Source organism: Phytophthora cinnamomi, assembly GCF_018691715.1.
Source record: "Phytophthora cinnamomi strain GKB4 chromosome Unknown Contig44, whole genome shotgun sequence".
Classification (NCBI taxonomy): Eukaryota; Oomycota; class Peronosporomycetes; order Peronosporales; family Peronosporaceae; genus Phytophthora; species Phytophthora cinnamomi.
The window spans coordinates 178,126-199,048 of NW_027150977.1; the positions used below are offsets into that span (position 1 = coordinate 178,126).

The 20,923-nt window shown below is 51.4% G+C and overlaps 3 protein-coding genes across 3 annotated transcripts; 2 read left to right on the plus strand and 1 right to left on the minus strand.

Annotated features, from left to right (window-relative positions):
• Positions 1-2,973: 2,973 nt before the first annotated feature.
• On the plus strand, positions 2,974-4,008 carry IUM83_13671 (uncharacterized protein; the record flags this gene model as incomplete). The annotated part of the gene is made up of 1 exon (XM_067938365.1): positions 2,974-4,008. The coding sequence occupies one exon, from the start codon at positions 2,974-2,976 to the stop codon at positions 4,006-4,008; it is 1,035 nt and encodes a 344-aa protein (XP_067790830.1).
• A 193-nt stretch (positions 4,009-4,201) lies between these two features.
• Positions 4,202-5,291, plus strand: IUM83_13672 (Cytochrome b ascorbate-dependent protein; the record flags this gene model as incomplete). The annotated part of the gene is made up of 4 exons (XM_067938366.1): positions 4,202-4,231; positions 4,372-4,608; positions 4,688-4,840; positions 4,908-5,291. 4 exons carry the CDS (start codon positions 4,202-4,204, stop codon positions 5,289-5,291), a joined length of 804 nt encoding a protein of 267 aa, XP_067790832.1.
• A 2,838-nt stretch (positions 5,292-8,129) lies between these two features.
• On the minus strand, positions 8,130-13,310 carry IUM83_13673 (uncharacterized protein; the record flags this gene model as incomplete). Its single annotated transcript, XM_067938367.1, has 4 exons — positions 8,130-8,452; positions 10,767-12,639; positions 12,714-13,121; positions 13,209-13,310. The coding sequence occupies 4 exons, from the start codon at positions 13,308-13,310 to the stop codon at positions 8,130-8,132; spliced, it is 2,706 nt and encodes a 901-aa protein (XP_067790831.1).
• Between the last annotated feature and the right edge of the window lie 7,613 nt (positions 13,311-20,923).

A 20,923-nucleotide genomic window follows, 5' to 3' on the forward strand; every position in this document is an offset into this window, starting at 1 on the left:
GCCACTCACCCGTCTGCAATGTGAGTCACCTCAGTTCACACTTCGACCGGTTACCTTCACAATGCAGACTATCTACTGTACTAGTAAAAGAGGTCCTACCCGCACGGAGCCTCCGAGCCGGAGTACGCCTGCGTTCTGGATGCATCATCGTGCGCCCAGAAGTTGAATACGTATACCGGTACTTGCAGCATTGCTGGATGCAGAAGGCCAGGTCGCTGCGTCAATCTAGCCGTCTTTTGCTGGTCTCCTGCTGCGATTCGGTCGCAGGAGTCAATACTCTGCGAACATCTACTCGCTTTTCACGATTATAACCACCGCACTTCGATCACCCGCGCAATTGCGGTTTGTGTGCTGACACCAATCCCTGCTGCTATCGTGGCAGCCATTCTGACAGGCTGCATTCCACTGCATTCGCCGGCGGAAGGCTGATTGCACACTTTGGATTCGGATGTTTGTGGACGTCGCAATGGGCTTGGCAGCTCAGATCGAAGCGGTCACGTGAATACGGCAAAAAAACAAAACCACTAGACCCACCGATAGCACCATTCCAAACGGGATGGGGAAGCGCCATGCGCCGCAACAATAACACTAACCGTTGCGTAACATGTTGCCGTCCCAACAGCTATTGTGACTGCTCCAGGGTTCGAGATGGTCTCTTCCACTAGGTCTAGGAGCCAAACCTCGAATTCTAGCCGAATTGTTAGTCTTGCGGCGGCAGATTTAGCCAGCTCACCATTATTTTAACTCAAGGGGCGGTGGCAATATCGTTTTCTGTTTAAGTACAGTTTTTATCGGCTTTCCGCAGCTCAACAAACAGCGTTTACCTTCATGACACCCGTCATTAAGATCCAAACTATTGCCAACGCTACTAAAGGCCTTCACGAATATGTCGGCGTCACTGTCGTATTTGCTGTTGATGTCTTCGACATCTTCTATGTTGCAGTATGCATGCAAACGTCAAAATCGGTGATTGCAACTTAGCTCACGAGGACTTACCAACAATGATCAGGCGGGTGTTCAACGACCTGCATTTATCCAAAGCAATGGTCGGTCGGGTTCGAGCGTACAACCCGTTCCCACTTCCGCTCTCTGATGAAAGCACTGGCTTCATGAACGACATAACCATAACGGAACGAAAGCTTCGCTTTTATTGTTCCTCCCGAAATCTCCTATCTAACAAGCTTTCAGCTTTCTCAAGAAGTGATTACAGAGCGTGAAAAACCCAACTGATTGCGATGCGACGGAGGACTCGAGAGAGGGGAATTATCAAACGATCCCCGCCGCAACAAATACTATTTAGGGCTCGCTCCAGCTCAAAGCGAACCCTAAGAGTCCGACTGGAAACGTATTTTACTCTTAACCTAAATCAATAGAAGTGTCCAGCAACTAGGAGACTTCTGAAAGTTGACACAGCCATATCATCCGGTACACTACGAGCGGTTTTGTCAAAAACTATAGTAGAGGAAGCTGTGTGGGACGCGTTCCAGACGCTCTTTCACTCCGAATACCTTCTCATGGAGGAGTATATCGAGTGTGCTCTTCCTGATCTTTACTCGGCACAGCTCTCGATATCATACCATCTACCGGTCGCTCGACATTACCCGCAAATAGCGACACAATACGCCTGAGAGATTGAAGAGCATAGCCGTCAGTATCCTCGTTTTTACATGGCACCATTCATCGCGGTATTATTCCTGCTTCGGAAGAAATTCGGGATCTCGCTGTTGTATCAGCTAGTGTTCGCCCTAAAAAACCAGACCCTGGTTGCGCAAGGACAGTTGTTCATCTGGACTATTTTCATGTTGCATTTGGCTCTGACGCACTACGGTAAGCCAACGAACACTTCAGCTGATGATAATTCCTCTAACATTGTTCTGGTGTTAGGAATCGACTTCAACGTTTAGCTAGAATTTGTATTCACGCTAGACAGAGATCCCAGATTTAACTCTCTCACTTTATGCTTCCTTTGCTGTTTCGTCAAATTATGCGCTTGGAAAAGAGAACGGAGAATAAAAATATCGGCGATGTCCGGGGACGAAAGTGATCAGTTTAGCCGTGCATTTTCGAGATGCTAACACTCTACAGAGTGCAGCTGGAAGCCGTTCAAAATGAGTCTCAGCTTCATTTCAGTACTGCCAATTACCTGCCGAGAACAGCCGCAAGGAAAAGCGAAGAAGACGAGTTCACTTATCCGAGCATATCACGCGCTACTAAAGTCGTGGCAAGATTGGACACCGAAGTCAGTATTCTGTGGAGCGTCTGCTGGCTTTTCAAGATTACTACCAGCGCACTTCGATGACTAGAGTCATCGCAGTTTGCATCGTCACGCCGATTCCTGCCATGTTGGCGGCCCTCCTGATCGACACTATCCCGCTGCGACCTCCTTCCGATGGCTGGAGAGCGAACTACACCGTTTGGATTCGCTTGTTTTTGGATGCATTTGCTGTGGCGATGGGTCTCACCGCTCAGGTGAAGGAAGTAATTGTGACGGGCGTCATCTCAAATACTGCAACGTTCATGATTGCATTCGGAACTGCGGCTTCATACGTCTCACTGGCGATACTAGTAGCCGCTGCATGGCGCTTTCCAGATCCTTTCGGAGCTGTAATCTCAGTGGTGCCGATGGTCATATTTCTGTGTAATTTTACGGTGCTTGCCGTCGGTCCCAGTATCCTCATCTCCTCGCCGGTGCTTCGCAAGCAGATAAAGTCTCAGCTAAACCTTGTGGCGACCCAAGGCTTCGTGGCTGTGCTTTTTCCCACAGTCAATGCCGTCTTCAATCGCCTATCAGCGACCCAGCAGATCGCGTTCGTGTTCATAACTCCGTTTCTCAAGTTTGCCACCAAGCAAATGACCGCAAGTTCGGCTGAGGGTCTGCGCGAATAGGTGGGTCTGGTCGTTGTGTTCTCCGTGGACCTCTTCCACGTCTTCTACGTCGCAATCTGCATGCAAAGCGCCAAATCTACCGTCACGATGCTGCTGATGATGGCGTCGAATAGTATCCACCTGATCCTCGCTGTTCGTGCGATTTTCCACCAGATCAACGTCGCCAAAACGAACGAAGAAGTCTTAACGCTTGACGGTCAGCCAACGCCAACGCAACTCCACTACTTTCGAGACCTGCCGGGGATGATCCGCAGCATCTTTGGAGACACCGAGATTTCTCACGCGCGCAGTCGCCGAATCCGCGTCTTCGCGCCGTTCCCCCTCCCTCTCTCGGACGAAAGCGTTGCGTTCATGAACGAGATCACTCGAATCAAACGTGACTACCACGCGTACTCGTCCTCCCGTATCCTCATCTCAGGACGTCTTCTGCTCGAACCCACCGCAAGAACTCAGAGCTACGGCCACGTTCAGGCGAAAAGAGAGCGTGTACAGGTATCGCCCCAACAAAACACGCGAATGATCACGACCGTAGATGAGGCCAAGCTGAACCAGGTAGCTCCAGTCAGTGCCACCGCCAGTCTCAGCTCCATAGCCCTCCAGCAGCACGAGACGTTTAGTAGGGGTTCTTCTTCTCGCAGACTCTTGGCCCTCACGAACTCGGACCCAACGCTCTCGTCTAAAGTCCTCTGCGCTGCTCTAGTCCACAGCTCGACGGAGGAGGTGGTTTGGGACGCCCTGCAGGCGCTCTTCCACTCCGAGTACCTGCTCATGGCCGAATACATCGAGTGCGCGCTCCCGCTGCTCTACGCAGCCTACCTGGCCGTGCTCTTCCATCTGCCGTCGGCCCAATACTACCCGTACACGGCGTTCTCCTCGCACAAGCTGGTCACCAACGTGACCAACATCGTCATCTTCGGCGCCGTCGAGTACGCGGGCTTCGTGGGGCTGCTCTTCCTGCTCAAGCGCGAGTTCGGCGTGTCCCCACTCTACCAGCTCGCCTTCGTGCTGGAGACCCAAGCGCGCTCCCTGCAGGGCCACCTCTTCGTCTGGACCATCTTCATCCTGCACATGCCTCTCACGCACTACGGCGTCGACTTCAACGTACCATTCGGAACTCTCTGACCTTTTCACACCATCAATCACGCCTACCACTGTAGTACTTACTCCCTGCTCACGGTCTCAGCAAGGGCCATGGTCGATCTCCATCGCTGCCGTAGACAGCCAATCGCCTCGCGATCTACGCGGCCGTCGAGCCCCTTCTCCTCATCATTCTGCAACTCACCAGATCGCCGGAATCCGAACCCCCGAAATCGAAATGGAGCTGGTTGCTCGCGTTCTAGCTCACGTACGCAACCCCCTCATGGCTCATTCGACGCGTAATTGCGAGGCGAACGCAACGCACTACGCGGTGCATGCAACCGCTCAGAACTGACGCCGGGAGACTAAAAGACGTGTTTTTTCTTGAATGGTCCGGTGGACTTCCAGACTCTTCCGCTGCTGGTAGTCGTGCTCGTGGGCTACTGGATGGGCAGCGGCCTGACCGCCTTCGCCGTGAAGGACGGCGTGGTCACGGCCAGAGACGCGTCCGGCTTCTCGTGGGCGCACGGAGACCCGCGCGTGTTCAATTGGCACCCGCTGCTCATGAGCTTCGGCTTCGTCTTCTGCTCCGTGCAAGCCGCGCTGGCCTATGTGTCACTGCCGTTCAGCCATGCCGTCAACAAGGTGGGCACAAGCAGGAAAGGGAGAGAGGTTGGGCTGGGGGAGCTGGTAGTTTGACTGTGTTGATGTGTGTTTCGGACAGCGCATCCACTTGTCGCTCCACGCGTTGGGCTTCCTGAGTGCCGTGCTGGGCGCGGTGGCCGTCTTCCGCTTCCACAACGAGCACAGCATCACCAACCTCTACAGCTTGCACAGCTGGCTCGGACTCGGAGTCTTGATCCTGTTCGCGGCGCACGTACGTGGTGATCAGTTCTAGATGCAGATGCCATGACGCGACATTGATTCGGTGTTGCGGTTTGCAGTGGCTGGGGAGCTTCGTCGTGTTCTTTTACCCTGGGGCAGCGTCGAGCGTCCGCGCGGATATCGCGCCCTACCACATTGCCATTGGTCTGTCGATTGTCGGACTCGTCGTCGCGACGGTGGAGGCAGGCATCCTGGAGAAGCTCGCGTTCAACGGCAGCTGCAACGTGAACGGTGAGCTCAACGGCGAGAACGTCAAGGGCTTCATGGCGTCGGACTGCGTGATCGGGAACGTCATCGGTCTGTTTGTGGCGCTGTCCATGGTGGTGCTGATCGTCACGATTTGGCTCTCGAAGGCGCAGCGAGTCATCAAGACGACGGGAGATGAGGCCACACCCTTGCTGCATACCAGCTCGGGCGATGAAAAGAAGGAGTTCAACGTCTAACTCTTCCAGGCCTGGCGTCAGGAGGGATAAACTCATCCATTAACGCATCACTTTATTCTCCCATGCTAACAGAATCAATGCGAATCAATGCTGAGTGTTGCAATGATTCGGTTGATGCTTTACTTGATCCCCCGCTTATCCGAGATTCACATCGAAGTCAACGCCTACAGTTATATCAACGCAACAAGTCAGACGCATATATCCTGATGGATGAACGTAAGGCATGCTCGTACAGTAGTGCACTAGCCGTAGGTGCAGAATGGTTATGGTCCATACCAATAAACAACCTTGCCGAGCCCAAGCCTCTGTTTCGAACGCAAAAGCTAACTGGTGCAGTGATGAGATCCCGAATTTTTGCCGTATGAGGATGAGAAGCCCAACGAATCCGACAAACTCGATTGCTGCGTAAGCAAAAATGGTAGCTACAGTCTTGGTCAACCCCCTCCGGACTGAGCGACGCAGTTTGCGGGTAGTACGACGCAACGGGTAGATGGAAAATAGCTGCCAGGTATGCTGCATAAAGAATCGGGAGGGCGAACTCGATATACTCTGTCATTAAAAGGTACTCGAAATGAAAAAGAGCCTGGAGGGCGTCCCAAACCGCTTCCTCGTTAGGTCTTTGAGACAGTGTAGAGCGCAGCTTATCCGATGAGATGGCAGCGTCTGGGTGCATAAATGTTAGAAGTCGCCTTGGAACGGACTCTTTTCGTGAGATAGTGAGTTTCGCTAGATGAGAACTAGAAACTTGCGTTGGCGTTAAGTCGTTCTCTGGAAATTGTTCACCTCTCGCGACTTGTTGGGAGGTAAAAAAAAGCACGTACTTTGTTTCGATAACTCGCACTAACCGTCGCCTCAACTACAGGACTCCAGGCGTGCAGTCGAGCCAAGACATACACGTGAGTGTCGCGCCTGCTCCTTGAAATTCCATTTATGAAACAAATGCTATCATCCGATAGAGAGAGCGAGGATGGAACAAACACACGAATACGGCTAACCCAATGCAGGATTTCAGGATCTGCAAAAACGCTTTGCACCATTCCTAGTAAATGTTCGAGAAAATGTAAGAATTGCTGAGCATGTAATCCACTCGAAAGCTCCGGCCATTTTGTCTTAAAGACATTGGCTTGGTGGAAAATAGCGCGAACTGCGATAGTGATATGGAACGTATCCGAAGTCATCATGATCACTGTAGCGATCGTCGATTTGCTGTCTGCATGCAAATTGCTACGTAGAACACGTGAAAGAGATCCACAGAGAAAACCACGGTCGGAGCGACGTATTCATGCAGACCCGCGGCTGCGGTTGCAATTATTTGCTTGGCGAGATGCTTGATGAGCGGCATCACGAACAGGAATGCTACTTGCTGCGCGCCTTTTAGTCTGTAGAACACTGCAGTGGAGATTGGGTAGGCTATTGACACAAATCCATGCGCCAACACAATCATGAATTGAGTTCTGATTTGCTGGCGAAGCAATCGGGAGTTGGCAAGTACGCGGAGTCCAACAACTAGACAGGTATTGCTTCAGAACATCATCATGAGCGGACCGACAAGCAAAATATAACCAAACGAAATCGGAAAGCACCAGGTAGCGGCAACAGCGATCGCCACAGACGAATGCATGATGGCTGCTAAAGCAATTACTATAGATCCAGAGGTCGAAAGAGTTCCTGGTAATATCACTTCTCGCAGTTGCGCTGTAGCCCCCATCGCGATAAAAAACGAAGCTACACACCAACGCAGGAAAAAAGTCGAATTGTTTCGCCAGCCGTCCGAAGGAGGCTTTAGGGGCGTGCCGTCGATCAGAAGCGCCACCAATACAGAAGGGATGGGTGTTAGAACGCAAACAACAGTAGCGCGAGTGATCGAAGTGCGTTGGTGGTAATCTCGAAAACCGAGTAGCCGTTCAACCGAGTACTCGCTCCGGTGACCAATCTGGCTCCGATCCCAATACTGCATTATCCGATGGTAGGCAATGTAAACTGCGTTGACCTTGACACTCGATTGCTGTGCATTTTATTGAGGTGACGAGGTTGGTAGAACCTTGGCCCAGCGGAACCCCATGTCGACAAGTGTTTGCCCGCGTGATAATAGAAAATGGTACGCGTCGAGCGCGACGTCATTATTTTTATCTCGCTGCATCAGCTCGCTCCAACGTGATCAGAGTCTAAGGCAAAAGAAAACTATCGCTTGCAACGGCATTTACGATGAGAACTAGTCAGACTCCTGAGCTAAGGTCAGTCAATAACACGGAGCAGTCTTCAAAGTCAGCAGTGACTTCCGGGGCATTACTCAGAAGTAGCTATTGAGGTCGAAACACGACTATTATGCTACAACTACCTGAAATCAATGGGTTTCCAAATAACAATGGGTTCTCTCTTATAGCCTCCCAAACAGCGCAAGGGAGTAGTTTGGCGTCGCTTTAGACTTCGACACTGCTTTATCATTTCAGACGCATCATCGTTCCGTTTCTTTAATCGCGAAGTCTAAGCAAACTTAATTCCAGAGTCCACGCCTAACTTGCACACGTAGGCAACGAGTTAGCGCACATTGATATTGAGAAGAAAGAGAATTTGCGTACCGTAATACATCAAGCGGCATGTGTAAAATGAAAACTGTCCACACGAAAAGGTGACCTTGAACCGTGCGTATTTGCGTCTCCAGCACGAACGCAAGCTGATACAGCAGGGAAATTCCGAATTTCCGTCTGAGGAAATAGAGAAGACCTGTGAATCCTGCGGGCTCGACCGCCGAACAACTCAAAACGTTGATCACGTCGTCGATTAACTTCCGGGATTCGACGATGCCGTTTGTGGGTAATATGCCGCCACTGGTAGATGCTAAAGCATCGCCAAGTAGCCCGCATACAGTAGCGGCAAAGGACATTCAATGTACTCAGTCATGAGAAGATACTCCGAGTGATCGACCGTAAAAATGACGCCTTCGGGTATCATGTCCTCCTTGTGCAGAATACTCAAAGAAACAATATTCTTCGTGACAAACTGCGTTTTCGCACTGGCATTGAACAGACCTTGGTAGGCGGGGTAGATGATCGACATCAGCGTTTGTACCGAGATGAAAACCAGAAACCCGAGCAGTTGATCCAGATGCGCGACGATCTGCATGAACGTGCTCTTACCGACGACGAACCGGAATGACACAGCTACTATAGTAAAAACAATGGCTTATCATCGTAATGGTTATGAACGGAATCGAGAACACAAGAAACGCAGCGACGAGAAGAGAAACCGCGGTGTACACCACCATTACGCAGCCTAAGATGAGGCCAATTTGCAGTAGAGACATCGATATACCAACTATCATGTGCTCTATCTGGACTAGAATTGTTTAGCACACAACACCACTCACAATTGCAACGCGAACCCAGATGCCGTAGTTAGCTTTCCAGCCTTCGCTTGGGTCTTGGAGTGGGATGCACTCTTGAGAAAGCACAAATACGATCATTGGCAGAGGTGCTCCCAGACAAACCAGCGCTACTCGATACCACGGCGTGTGTTGTGTATATTCTTCAAGCGCGAGTAGCCGCTCAATGGAGTATCGACCGCGGTGGCTGACTTGCATTGAGAGCCAAGCTTGAGAGAGAGCGTTTATCCATCGCCGAAGACGGCTTGTAGACATTAGCGCAATATTCGGCCCCAATGATGAAAGAAGCAATTGAGGGCAATGTCCAGGGAAAACGCATTCGCGAAAATGGATGTATTAATACACGACTAATGCCTGCTTTAGTGATCATCAGCAACGGGCCACAACAAATTTGTCGATATTAGTGGCAACATGCGGACTCTTGCGTTGGTTTTGAAAACAGTATCCCTCGCTCAGACAAAAGTGGTGGTGTGGATGCTGATGACCATAGGCTTTCGAGTATGATAGGACACTTCAGTACGAGGTCGTCAGTATTAAAACTCTGAAGGAAGCAGATCCCGGTAAATCTACTCCGTGTCGGACATTTTTTGTCAAGGCAAGAGGAGCTTTCATCGGAGAGAGGAAGGGGGAATGGAGCTGCTATCCGAATTCCAGTACTTCGCGACGATATCTGGACACCCTCGAAAACAGTTCGCACTAGCGCACCCAAGTCTTCAAAGTAGTTTTCTGCTGGCTCTCGCTGCTCTGGACGGGGTTAGATAGCATTAGTCCGGCGGAAAATATCCCGGATGGCAGCAATGACATGAAAACTGTCTGAAGCAATAATCAGCAGGATTGCAACCATCAATTTCGACATCTGCATGCACATCGCGAGGTAAAATACTTCGTACGTTGAAGACGTCTACAGAGAAAACCACAATTGGGCCGACGTACTCATGGAGTTGCTCAGCTGCGTGTGCGATTACATGCTTCGTCACATGCTTGAAAACAGGCATCACCACAACGAAAGCCATTTGCTCGCGCCCGGACAGTCTATAGAAAACTGCCGTAAAGAACGGATATGCTATGGCAACAAACCCTTGGGCACAGACTATTGTAGCCTGTGACTTCAACTGCTCACGGAGGATTGGAGATTCGGCAAGTTACCGCCATCCAACGTGAAACTAAGCAGAATCACCATGTACGGACCAACCATGATAATGTATCCAAATGGAATCGGGAATCGCCACAGCGCTACTACGAGCATTGCCGCGAATACGTCGACGATGGATGCTCCCAACGTGATTATGAAAGCTCCAGCATTTGATATAGTTCCCGGTGCAATCACTTCGCGGATTTGTGCAGTGGCACCGGCAGAGACTCCGACGAGAGCTAGGACCCAACGAACCCAGAAGGCGTCGTTCTCTCGCCAGCCCTCAGACGGAGGTCGAAGTGGAGTACAATCGATTAGGAGAGTCACTGCAATCGCAGGAATTGGAGTTAGCATGCACACTGCGACGACACGAGTAACAGAAGTTCGCCGGCAATAGTCTTTGAAAGCCAGGAGCCGCTCGACAGAGTACTCGCTTCGATCCCCGATCTGGTTTTGATGCCAAAAGTTCATTCCACGGCTGAATGCTGTACGAGGGCGGCTATGTCTCGCATTTGCGCGGCCATGGTGCGTCGATGGCTGCACCTTCATGAGGCAGGAAGGTCTCCACAAATTCCACCGATTTGGTGGTCCCGCTGCACCTTTATTTTGATCTCTATCTGGAGCGCTGCGTCTTATCGCTTACTAACCGCAACAATGTAAAATAGCTGTAGTCTACTGCTGAAAGTTGGCTTCGGTGTGTACTGGAACTAAGAACGGCGTCCAGAGAGTAAAGGGAGGATGTATTACATGGCGCTTATGAGCGAGTTTACACTTCGTAATAGCTGCGGAAGCACCAAAAGAACCTCTTTTCTGCTACGCAAGGAGCCGATCGACTCTCCTGCTTCCTCGTCCTCTTCATTCGGCTCACTCGTTCGTTTGTTGTCGCTAAGTGTGCCAAGTATTTCTTCAACGGCACGTCGTAGATTCATGGCGTCATTCGTAAAATCGACTCCACTGTCACCTCTGTGACTTTTGCTGTCCTTGGAGAGTAGCAAGTTGTAGATCGCTTTGCTGGCGATGAGGGTCATCTCTAAGTCGTCTGCCCCGGCACACTCAACTATCCCGACAAGCAGGTTGCGGACATCAACCGCGTCATCGTCAACAGTGGGGCGAACGGACAGCAACGCTTGGCGTGCGGTAGGGTCAAGAGCTGCGTTCATCAACACGCCACAAACGGTGTACACGACCTCACGGTTGCTGTGGTCTAGTAAGACCACAAGGCAGTCAAGCACTTTGAGGTCACCCATGCACACCAGCACATCTTTGAATCGCGACAAATTCCCAAACGCTCTAGCTGCCTCGACGACAGCTTCCTCGTTCCTGTCCAGAAGAATCCTTGAGAGAAGCTGAGTGAGAATAATGCGATTGCTTTCAATAAAGCAAAAATCGCTGCTTTCGGATGGGATCGAGTTGCTCGTGCTGTAGTAGGATATATTGGTGATGCAGCTCACGGCGTTCAGCATAAGCTCGTCGTCTCCTGAGCGTTGAGCAACGTCCAGAATTTCTAGCAATGGGGACAGACCATCGTTCCCATTCAACTGCGCACCTACGTCCGCGTTGATCGCTAGGTTCGCCATAACGCGAACAAGCTTGACCAAAACCTCCATTGATTGTTCTCCGTCAGAAACGCAACGGTGTTCGTCATTATCGTCGCTGTGGGCGAGCTCGGAAGTATTTCGAGCATCCGAGTAGCGTGCGGCGTAGAAGTGTAAGGATTCCACCAAAATCTGAATACCAGAGAAGTTTTGGACGATCAGACATCGGTTCTGGTCATTTCCAGCGCACAAATTGCCCAGCACGAAGAAAACGCGGATGAAGAGCGAGTCCTGGAACCGGTTGTCGGAGCGCTGCTGGTCAATAAGTGAGAGCCACGAGTTCTGACGATAGTCAATCAGAGCCACGAGGTTTTGCAGGTTCTTGGAGCGCTGGTTGATCTGAGCTCGTGGCATTTCGTGCAGGGTGAGTTTGCTCAGAATGCGTGAGATGTTCACCATAAGCTCCTGGTGCGCGATGAATGCACGGATCATGCCACATAACCGCAGGGGGATGTGAGCCTCGATGAATTGTTTGTGGTTATTCTTTGAGACCGACAGATTGCGCAGGATGCCGGTAGTTTGGATCAGAAACTGAGCGATCTCTTTGGTTTGAGCGGATACGTTGGCATCAGCTTGCCACAGCATCGTTTCACTGAGGATTGCAATAGCTCGATTGGTCGCTAGCAGGCGGGCCATCTTGTCTTCAGCATTTGAGATGTTTTTCAAGGTCCCCGCTGCGTAAATCAGGGCCTTCAAGGGGATCGTTCGCTCCTCCGATGGAAGAATGATGGTATCGTCGTTGGTCCTCAATTGTTTATCGTCTTTGTGCCCGAAAGCTGCACCACTGGTGTCCGCGATCGCATGAAGAACCGCCTCAACGTAGCGTACGTTGCAGAAGACACTGTCATTTGCACTATCCTTGCTGAGGATGAACAGCGTCTTTCCCAACTTAATCATCTGAGCACTGGTCTTGTCCTGTTCCTCCGTTGAGTTGTGAGCAGTGGCGTACAATTCAAAAAGACAAGGTGCCAACTCCAGCACGCAAACTGCGTTGGCGGACCAGCTTTCTAGCAGCGCGCTGGAAAGCAAATCGAACAGCCGACATCGCAGCTTTGAAGCTGCAGGATCCGTGTTCGAGTGTTGCCGACTCTCGGATCGAAGAAACGAGCTTAGACCCACAAAGTTGTCCACTAAGTCACGTAAACGGCCGACACTAGCAACAAAATCTGGTGAACCTTCGCTGCCGACCACCTCACGAATGCAACGCTCAATTCCGCTGTAGGCCTCAGAAAGTTCGTCCTATACAACCAAAAATGAGAGATTAGCCCGAATACAAGCACACATTAAGAATCTCGCACTGCGGATGATCTCACGTTGGATGGAAGCGACAGGGAGGCGTCCGGATCAAACTGCGTTACTTCAGCGTCAGATTTATCAGCTGAGAGCTCGTCGTCCGACTCGTCATCGGACAGAATGGGTGCGTGCATCAACTTTAGGCTGCTGGAGGAAGCCGACCCAGCCGACGACATCTTGTCACTGGGCTGTGGCATCACAGGGGGTCGAGCTTTGAAGCCATTTGGTCGCAGCGGGAGCTTGGTTGGTTTCGGACCTGACGGTGTCAGCTTCTGCTGCGCCTGCTGCTGAGCCATTTGCTTCAGCTCCGTCACTGTGTACGACGAGCTCGGGCGTGACCGAGGTCGATAGTCATCTCCGTGGAATAGTGGACGGGCCGACGTCTGCGGCGTATACGGGCGTGAAGGATTCTTCAGCGACGCTCGAGCCTGTCCGTGGAGAGGGCGACGTTAAGGACCATAGTCAGATAGGTGAGAAGCAGATATGTTGATTTCAGCGCTGTGGGCCATCTTTACCTGCGATAACACGTGGGAAATCCCTCCCCGAGCAATGCAGGCGTCCATTTGCTGGGCGAGTTCCGCGTTGCGTTCTTCCAGCGCTGAAGGCGATGGAGTCATGTGTCGTTTCGGGCGCAAAATTAGCCTGCTATTTGAAGTTGCCCAAAGATAAATCCCTACGAAGACACTACGTACATGTATCTGTATCTTTCTGGATGACTCTCAAAGTCCACGTTGTCAGCTGGCATCGCGTCAAGTGCATGATTATGCTGTACACACGCCAAACCAAGCAACATCGCATGATCGTCGTGCTCACTTTTGGGATGGGAGCATGAGTCAGCGCGAAACACTCTAAACAATCGGAGACTGGGAGACTACATGTAATTGACCAAGCTCGGAGCTCATTCATTTCTCCATTTCCACGACATTCCTCAAGTGCAGTGTCTCCACCCACTCTTCCGGCCAGTGTGATCAGCATGCGTGTCCTGCTACTTGCTACCGTCCTACTTGCTCATGTCAACGCGCAAGCTTCGGAAACGGAAACGGAGCATGCCCATGTTTCTCGCGTGGAAGCCCCCAGTAGCAGAAAATACCTGCGGGCTCTCAAGTCGCCCCAAGAGGACGACAACAACGATGAGGAACGAGTTTTCGGCTCCATTGTAAAGAAGCGAAGATGGCGAATAGAGAACGCGAACAGAAACGGATTGACGTGTTTAACGCCTGGATTTCTGGGTGGTCCACAGCTAACGCTTATGATGTCGCGAAAGCGCATGGTTTAAGTGAGAAGAAAGCCGAGAAATTTGCGTACTACGTTGCACACCGCGCCCCCTGGCTCACCACTGGTGAGTCGGATCGAAGGATCATCGTGGGACGGCTAGACGTCCAGATCCGGATTGCCTCGTGCAAAAGTAGTTGCACGCGTTAACACATTTAAGCAGTTGAAACAAGACGTCCCCACTTGAGTACTGGCTTTCTGGCTTTTAACAGGCGATGCCTGTAAGAAGGGGGAGAAAAGGAGCAAAACGGGTGGAAAGTGAAGGAACAGGTAATTCCGGCATCGATCGACTGATGCTATAGCTAATCTAGATCGAAAGTTCAGTATTTCAATCCAAACAAACTACCATTCGTAAAATACATCGAAGGCTATAGTTCGTGTCACTGCCTCCGCTGTGTGCTTGCTGGCACGTTTCAATTTTTTTGAAAAAAAAACTCGCGGTACTTGTCTGCCAGCTGTTCAGGAGCTGAGATATTTGTCGCACTGTCCACTTTAATGTAGCCACCAACATTGTGTTACTGGCGCTGCGCCTCGAGCGTGCATTGTACGCCCCTCGAGCTCGGGCACGGTGTCACGCAGCAATTGCAGCTGATCTCGCTGCTGCTGACGTGGAGTCTCGGTTCTTACGGCGGTGCCTTTCGAGCGCTGAGTTGCTTCCAGACTGTGCACGGGTCCCGCATTGCGCACGGCTACTGCCAATTGAGCCACATGGAGTTGAGCGACGACGACGCAGAAGACAAGTTTGGGCGGCGGCGTGGTCCGGCGCCGTCGGTGTGAGCTCGCCGCCGTTGAGACTGATGCTTAGGTAGCTGTCGCCGTAGGCGGGTGGTGTGGAGGTGGCGATGTAGGGCGACGCCGTCCCAGCGCAGGCCGACGGTGGTGGTCATTTTGGTACGCTATTACCGGGCGAAGCTACAGTATCACGACCGCTGTTGCGTCGAGGGGAGCTGGGAATTGCTGCTCGGGGCAAGATCGTGAACGAAGGCCGGCTGACAGGCAGCGAGAGACCGGTGTCAGTCGCCTTTGCGGACGGTACGTTTCTCGATTAAACTGGGTTTGGATGATATGTAGTCAAACCCGATACGGAGCAAAACCCACGTTATCACCTCGGTCATGAACGCATGTTCGGTGAGTATGTGGACAGCGTGTTCTCGACACAATCATGCCCATCGGAGGTAGATAAGGCTTTGGCGGTGTGATCTGCACTATGAAACCATCACGCTGCCATATCTGCCAAATCGCATCAAAAACTCAAATTCGGCAACAGCAGATACGCTATGCCGTTTGACACCTTTGTGAACACGCAATCGTGGAACGGGATGTAGGAAAAATTGCTGCGTTCAGTCAAGTTTCATCTCAAAAGTTTGGTTTCACGGCAATGCTTCGTGACGCGAACATCTTAGCGTCATTTGAGTCGAGCGTGCGCACCGCTGTTGATTTAGCGGCTTCCAAACCAAAAGCGCACCAGCAGCTGTAGCGTTGCTGTGAACAGAGCCCGCGTCGAAGTGATTCTTGATAATTTCAGAGTTAGTGTGGGTTTAACCATCACAGACCACACAAATACCCCGCACAGAATGCACAAAATTGAGAGACTAACTTTGCTTCCACTACCAGTTGCGGTACCGGTGTCTATCGTATTTGTTGCGCTGGTTCAAACACTTGGTATTCAATCATGAGTTTCGAGATTGCTCCCACCTTTTTTTGAGCGCCGACACCTTAGCGCTTAGCTGCTTTCCATTAGCAGTTCTGTCACATGCTGGAAAGCGCTCGTAGAGCAACTTTAACGCGTTCCTTGGCATAATGTGGGATTTTCATCTACGATCTCGGCTAAAAACTTGGCGTAATTTGTTGTCGACGACGTTTTCGGGGGCAATTGGATTCAGGATTACCACTTGTTGCAGGCCGATCGGGCAACGCAACTCGAGTGTCACCTTCGGTTTGACCGAATAGATGCGCTGAAGGCACATGATCAACCGATTCAGTGTACCTTCATCTGAAAATTGGTCAGTATCGCACTTGACCTTCATAGATTCAGTCGCAACTTGTAGGACTCGCTGCTGGTTTCTTACTCGTATACGGTGGCCCATGAACAGCCCCATCTTCTCGTATGAGTCATCTCAAACACCAAGTGTAGTCATGTCAGCTCAAGACGCTTTCAGATGTTCTTTAGTATCGATCAGAAGGGTGCCCATGGCTATACATGGACCACAGCATACATTACGGTGCTCGGTGGCGGTTCCGCCTGCATCAACGAGCCCAAATTCAACTTGATGTCTGGGACACATCGAGTAATCGAAATTGTGTTTTTCATCAATATCATATCCGATGCCGTACTTTAGTCACTCTTTCAAAATGACAAATTTTGGCAGCAATGCGGACGATATTTCAGGGAGATGCTCACGAATTATGCGCTCTAACACGTCGAAGTTGTCGTTCACAAGAAATCCGGTCACATAGTCGACAGCTTCTCGAGCCTGCATATCTCCGTGAGTCAAAATGGCTGCCATCAGATAGAATGTGCGCTTGGAAACTTTGGTGCTGTCGTCATGAGCGGAGTACTGATCAAACATCACATTTATCGGCTTGCGACGCTGGATCGAGGCAACGCAGTGTCTTTTGCCATTCAATTTCACCGTTTTGGTACCCCATGGTATAAATGCAACGTTACCCATTGACAGTATGAACTCAATGGCACCATCGAGGACACGCCGATCATATTTGCAGCGAGATCAGGTCACTTTCTCCAGAGCACCTTCAGCAAGAAGAACTTCGAGGTCATTCCGCCCTGCCGTATAGCTATTTTTCCCAAACGCAACTCCACCAATCTGCTTGCATGCTGTCCTCAAGTCCGAAAGTGGAAACGCATCGCACATTTGAGCACGGATACAGCGCCGCTCGACCGATCCTCTTTTCGTAGCTACAAATAATTTGATCAGCTTTGGTAAATCCGACTGAGGCGGAAATTCTGGAGAAGCGATTGCTTCTATGAAGAGCTCCAAGAAAGCCGGAGCTGCCTCGGCTCCACATATAATCTCAACGATTCGAGTCACCAGTAGACGCACAAGCCGTAACGTTGCAGATCGCTGCTGCCGCTCGGTTGCCTGGTCGATAGGCGGATTAGTAGTACCTGGCACACACCCTTTATCATGCGATGGCGATGGGTGCTGAATGGCTGATCGGCCTTCGTCAGATGAGGAGTAGTCACGTTGAAGCTGCGACGGTGTTGCCTGCTCACTACGACACGCTGCCCGTACGTTTTCGGGGGTCGCTGGCAGCGATTCCTGCTCGTACAGCGCATCCCTCGTCCGGTGAACTACACAAGTGCTCTAGCTGTGTGGATCGATGTGATCATTTTGACAACCAGCGTTAGGTATCGCATCAAGACCCCCATCCACATAGTGAGAACTCGATACTTGTGAACTGTGAAGAATGCGGGCATCAGGTGTTGCACTGGTAAAAATTCCTGCTGACGGTAGCTTCGTCCAAAACACGGCAGATTGAAGTCTTTTCTTTGCCGGTAGCTTTTTTTCATGAACTCTACGACCGCGTCCTCGCAACCAAGAAAGCGCATGAGTGCAATGGTGTCTGGTGTGGTGTGAATCTCGCGCAGTGGTGTCGGCGTGACAAACGGTGACAAATGATAACTTCCTGCTTTGCTCGGAACTCGAAATCCAACGGCAGCAGCTGGTCCTCCCGTCGTTCGTGCTATTTCTGGAGTCTGCATTTCAGAATGTTCTGAAACGAGATGTCGTCACAGGATCCCCAGGTATAGTATAACATTCAGTTCTTTCCGCCATACTGTGATCTGGTGTTGGTACGATCTGCTGCAACGTGGATGCCTGCTTCGGTGTCGCCCCCGGTGATGTCGTCGTGAGCCTGGTTCTTCCCTTTGATGTGGTCTTTGATCGCGTTCGTGACTGCCTTCCACTTCGACTAGAGAACTTCTTTGTAGTTTTCCGGCTGCTTGAACTCGACGCGGCCTCCCCCGACTGCGAGCTGTTTTTGTGGCGATGGACACGCCGTCACACTCGCAACCACAGCGAGAGCATCTCCCGCATGTGCTAACTGGGCACCGCTTAACCTTGCACCTACATTTGATCGCTGGAAGCGCAGGACTGGGTACTCCTTGGTCAAGCACCAGCTCGTTCTTCATTTGGCTTCCACTCTCGGAGGGGGAATGGGAAGATCCCCCCTCCGATCCGAGGGAAATACTCATCGCGGGAACCGTGGAGTTTCTGTCAACAGTGACTACCTGGAAGTAAGTGCCACGAGGTTCGAAAGTGCACGCAGGTGATTTGATGATGTCGCTGGGTGTTCTTGTAGATATTCACTGCGGAGGTACGCGCGAAGCTTGCAATCTGCGTATTGAGGGCAACTTATTACGGAGATAACTTTGCAGCTTGCCACCCATGTATTGAGCGGATATTAGTACTACGTGTTGGATGGCCCTTTGATCGCCTACTTCCCAGACAAGGCACGTTGTTGATGTGTTATCTAGTACGTGAGGACTATTCCAGCGATTCACGTCTTGTACAGCGGTTTCAACCGTAAAGTGGCGTGTTGAGCGTGCACTGTTGGTTATCCCAATATTGTAACGGGGTTACACGTACAAGTGGCTACAAGCCACTTGTGACTTTAACAGATAAGATATCTGTTAAAAGTTTTAGATACTTCCTCACCTTGGTGTAAGTCACACCAATGGATACATTGAAGTGGGCCACCACAATGAGTGGTCCACACCTACCCAAAGATCCTATTGGTAGAAAGCAGCATCTTTCTACTAATTAGTGACGTGCGTATTAGCGGGGCTCTGACAGCCAGCCGCTGTCAATCCCTTTCATAGATGATAAACAGTTTTAGCAGTTTTAGGAGGAAGATCAATTCACAAACAATACAATTATCATTTTACCTAACCTAAGTCACTTGGAGTCTTATCGGATTTAACTTATATTTGTGTATTCAAATATAATTAATCTAAGTACATACTAAGTACTTACGCTTCCTCATACACGTAGCGCAACGTGTAAGCAAAAGTAGTGAGTCAAGTTAGACCCACTACACCTGGTAGCACTTTGTAGTCCGTCCAACGACCAACTGCTTGACGTTCGTACGAGGTGTACGAACGCGGAGCCGAGAACCCCATGAGCACGGAGGTGCCCATGGAGAGCTCCAACACGCCTGCAACGCTTGTTGCACGCACCGACTACCCCCGCATGTCCGACCCAGAGTGGGAAGCCCTTCAACAACTGTCAACAGTCATTGGGGAGGCGGCGATAGCTACGATGCTGCGTACGCTATCGCCGACGGAGCAACATGGTGTCGATCTGGGGTTCATTATGAAGGAGTAGCGTGATGCTGCTTCCTCAGTGACGGCGTCGTCAGGGACGACACCGCGTGCTCAACCATTGAAACTGAGCGTAAGCAATTATGTAGGAAGAGAGGGTGAGCCTCTCCTCTGATGGCTTGTCGAACTCGACACAGACATTGCGGCTCGACGTATCGTCGACCCGTCGTCAAAGGTTGCGTTCGCCATGTCATGTCATGTCTTGGCGGACGGGCGAGGAGTTGGGCGTACGGACGCCGACTCTCAGATCCTGCGTGCTTTAGCACGTACGAGACATTCAAAGAGGAGCTCAAACAAGCGTTTGAGCCACCACAAAATGAGTTCCGGTCGAGGGCGGAGTTCCTCGACCTTCAGCAGGGTAAGCATGACGTCCATGTTTACGCGCAGCGTGCACGATATTTGGTATCAAATATCGTGACTAACCCGATTGACGAGGCGACCAAGGTCGTCACGTTCATGAAGGGACTTAGAGATGGGCCCGTGAAGACCTATCGCTTCCGAGAGTACCCGAGTACTCTCGAAGCTGCAATCACTCTTGCCATGCAAGAAGAGTTTAGCCTGCGGCAGGCTAAACTCCATGTAAATGTACCGAGGCCGCAACCGCGCCCGGTAGCGAGGACGGGAGGTCCGGAACCAATGGACCTCTCGAACGCAACAACTGCAGGTTACCAGCAGCAGGGAGGTAACGTGCGATGCTTCCGTTGCGGAAGGATCGGTCACTTTGCACGGGAGTGCACAGCTCCCATGCCCCCTTGAGGTGGCCGTCGTGGCGATGCTAGGCATCGCCGCGGACCAACAAAAAACGCGAACATCCAGTAGGCGCGGGACGCCCTACTGGTAATGCAGTCGCGCGTGCCGACATCGGGCACGCGACACTGAGGACTGCAGCCCCCAGTGATACCAGCTCTCGCTGCAAGAAACAAGATGACAGGCCGAACCTGGTCATCTTGAAGGTAACGTCGAAGAGAGCGAGCGACTCTCTTCGCGCTCTGATAGATTCGGGCGCGTCGAACGACTTTTTTTGACTACGAAGCCTGTCGAGACTTGACTTCGAGGAGGTAAAGGTACCTCGAAGTCTTCTGGAAGTTCGATTGGCAACAGGTGCCATCGTGAAGACCAAGAAGCGCGTCGTGAACGTGCGCTTCTCGTACAAACAACGGGTGTTCGTCGAACACTTTATCGTCCTGGACCTGGACGATAAGTTCGACGTTGTTATGGGCATGCCGTGGCTTGCACGGCATGATCCGGTAATTGACTGGAAGAAGCGCATACTCGTGCGCTTCGGCCGCGACAGCGGAACAGAGAGCGATAGCCCTGTTACCGCAGCGCACGCACCAGCAGGTGCGCGCGGCTCACCAGTCGAGACAGCGCTTAATGCCTCTGTCCCGGAGTGCCCAAGAAGTGCGCGAGGGCGCGCACAAGTGAGACCAACGTCGGCAATGCTGCCGACGTCAGAAGAAAAAATATGTACTGGTTCCGGGAACCAATACCCACGTTCAAGCGTGTAAGAGACAGTCCCTGACCCGAAGAGGTCAGGTCGACAACGACGCGTCGCCTCCGGGAGCCGACGCACCCTCGGTCATGAGGGGCTCCGCCAATAACTGGCGTCGAGGT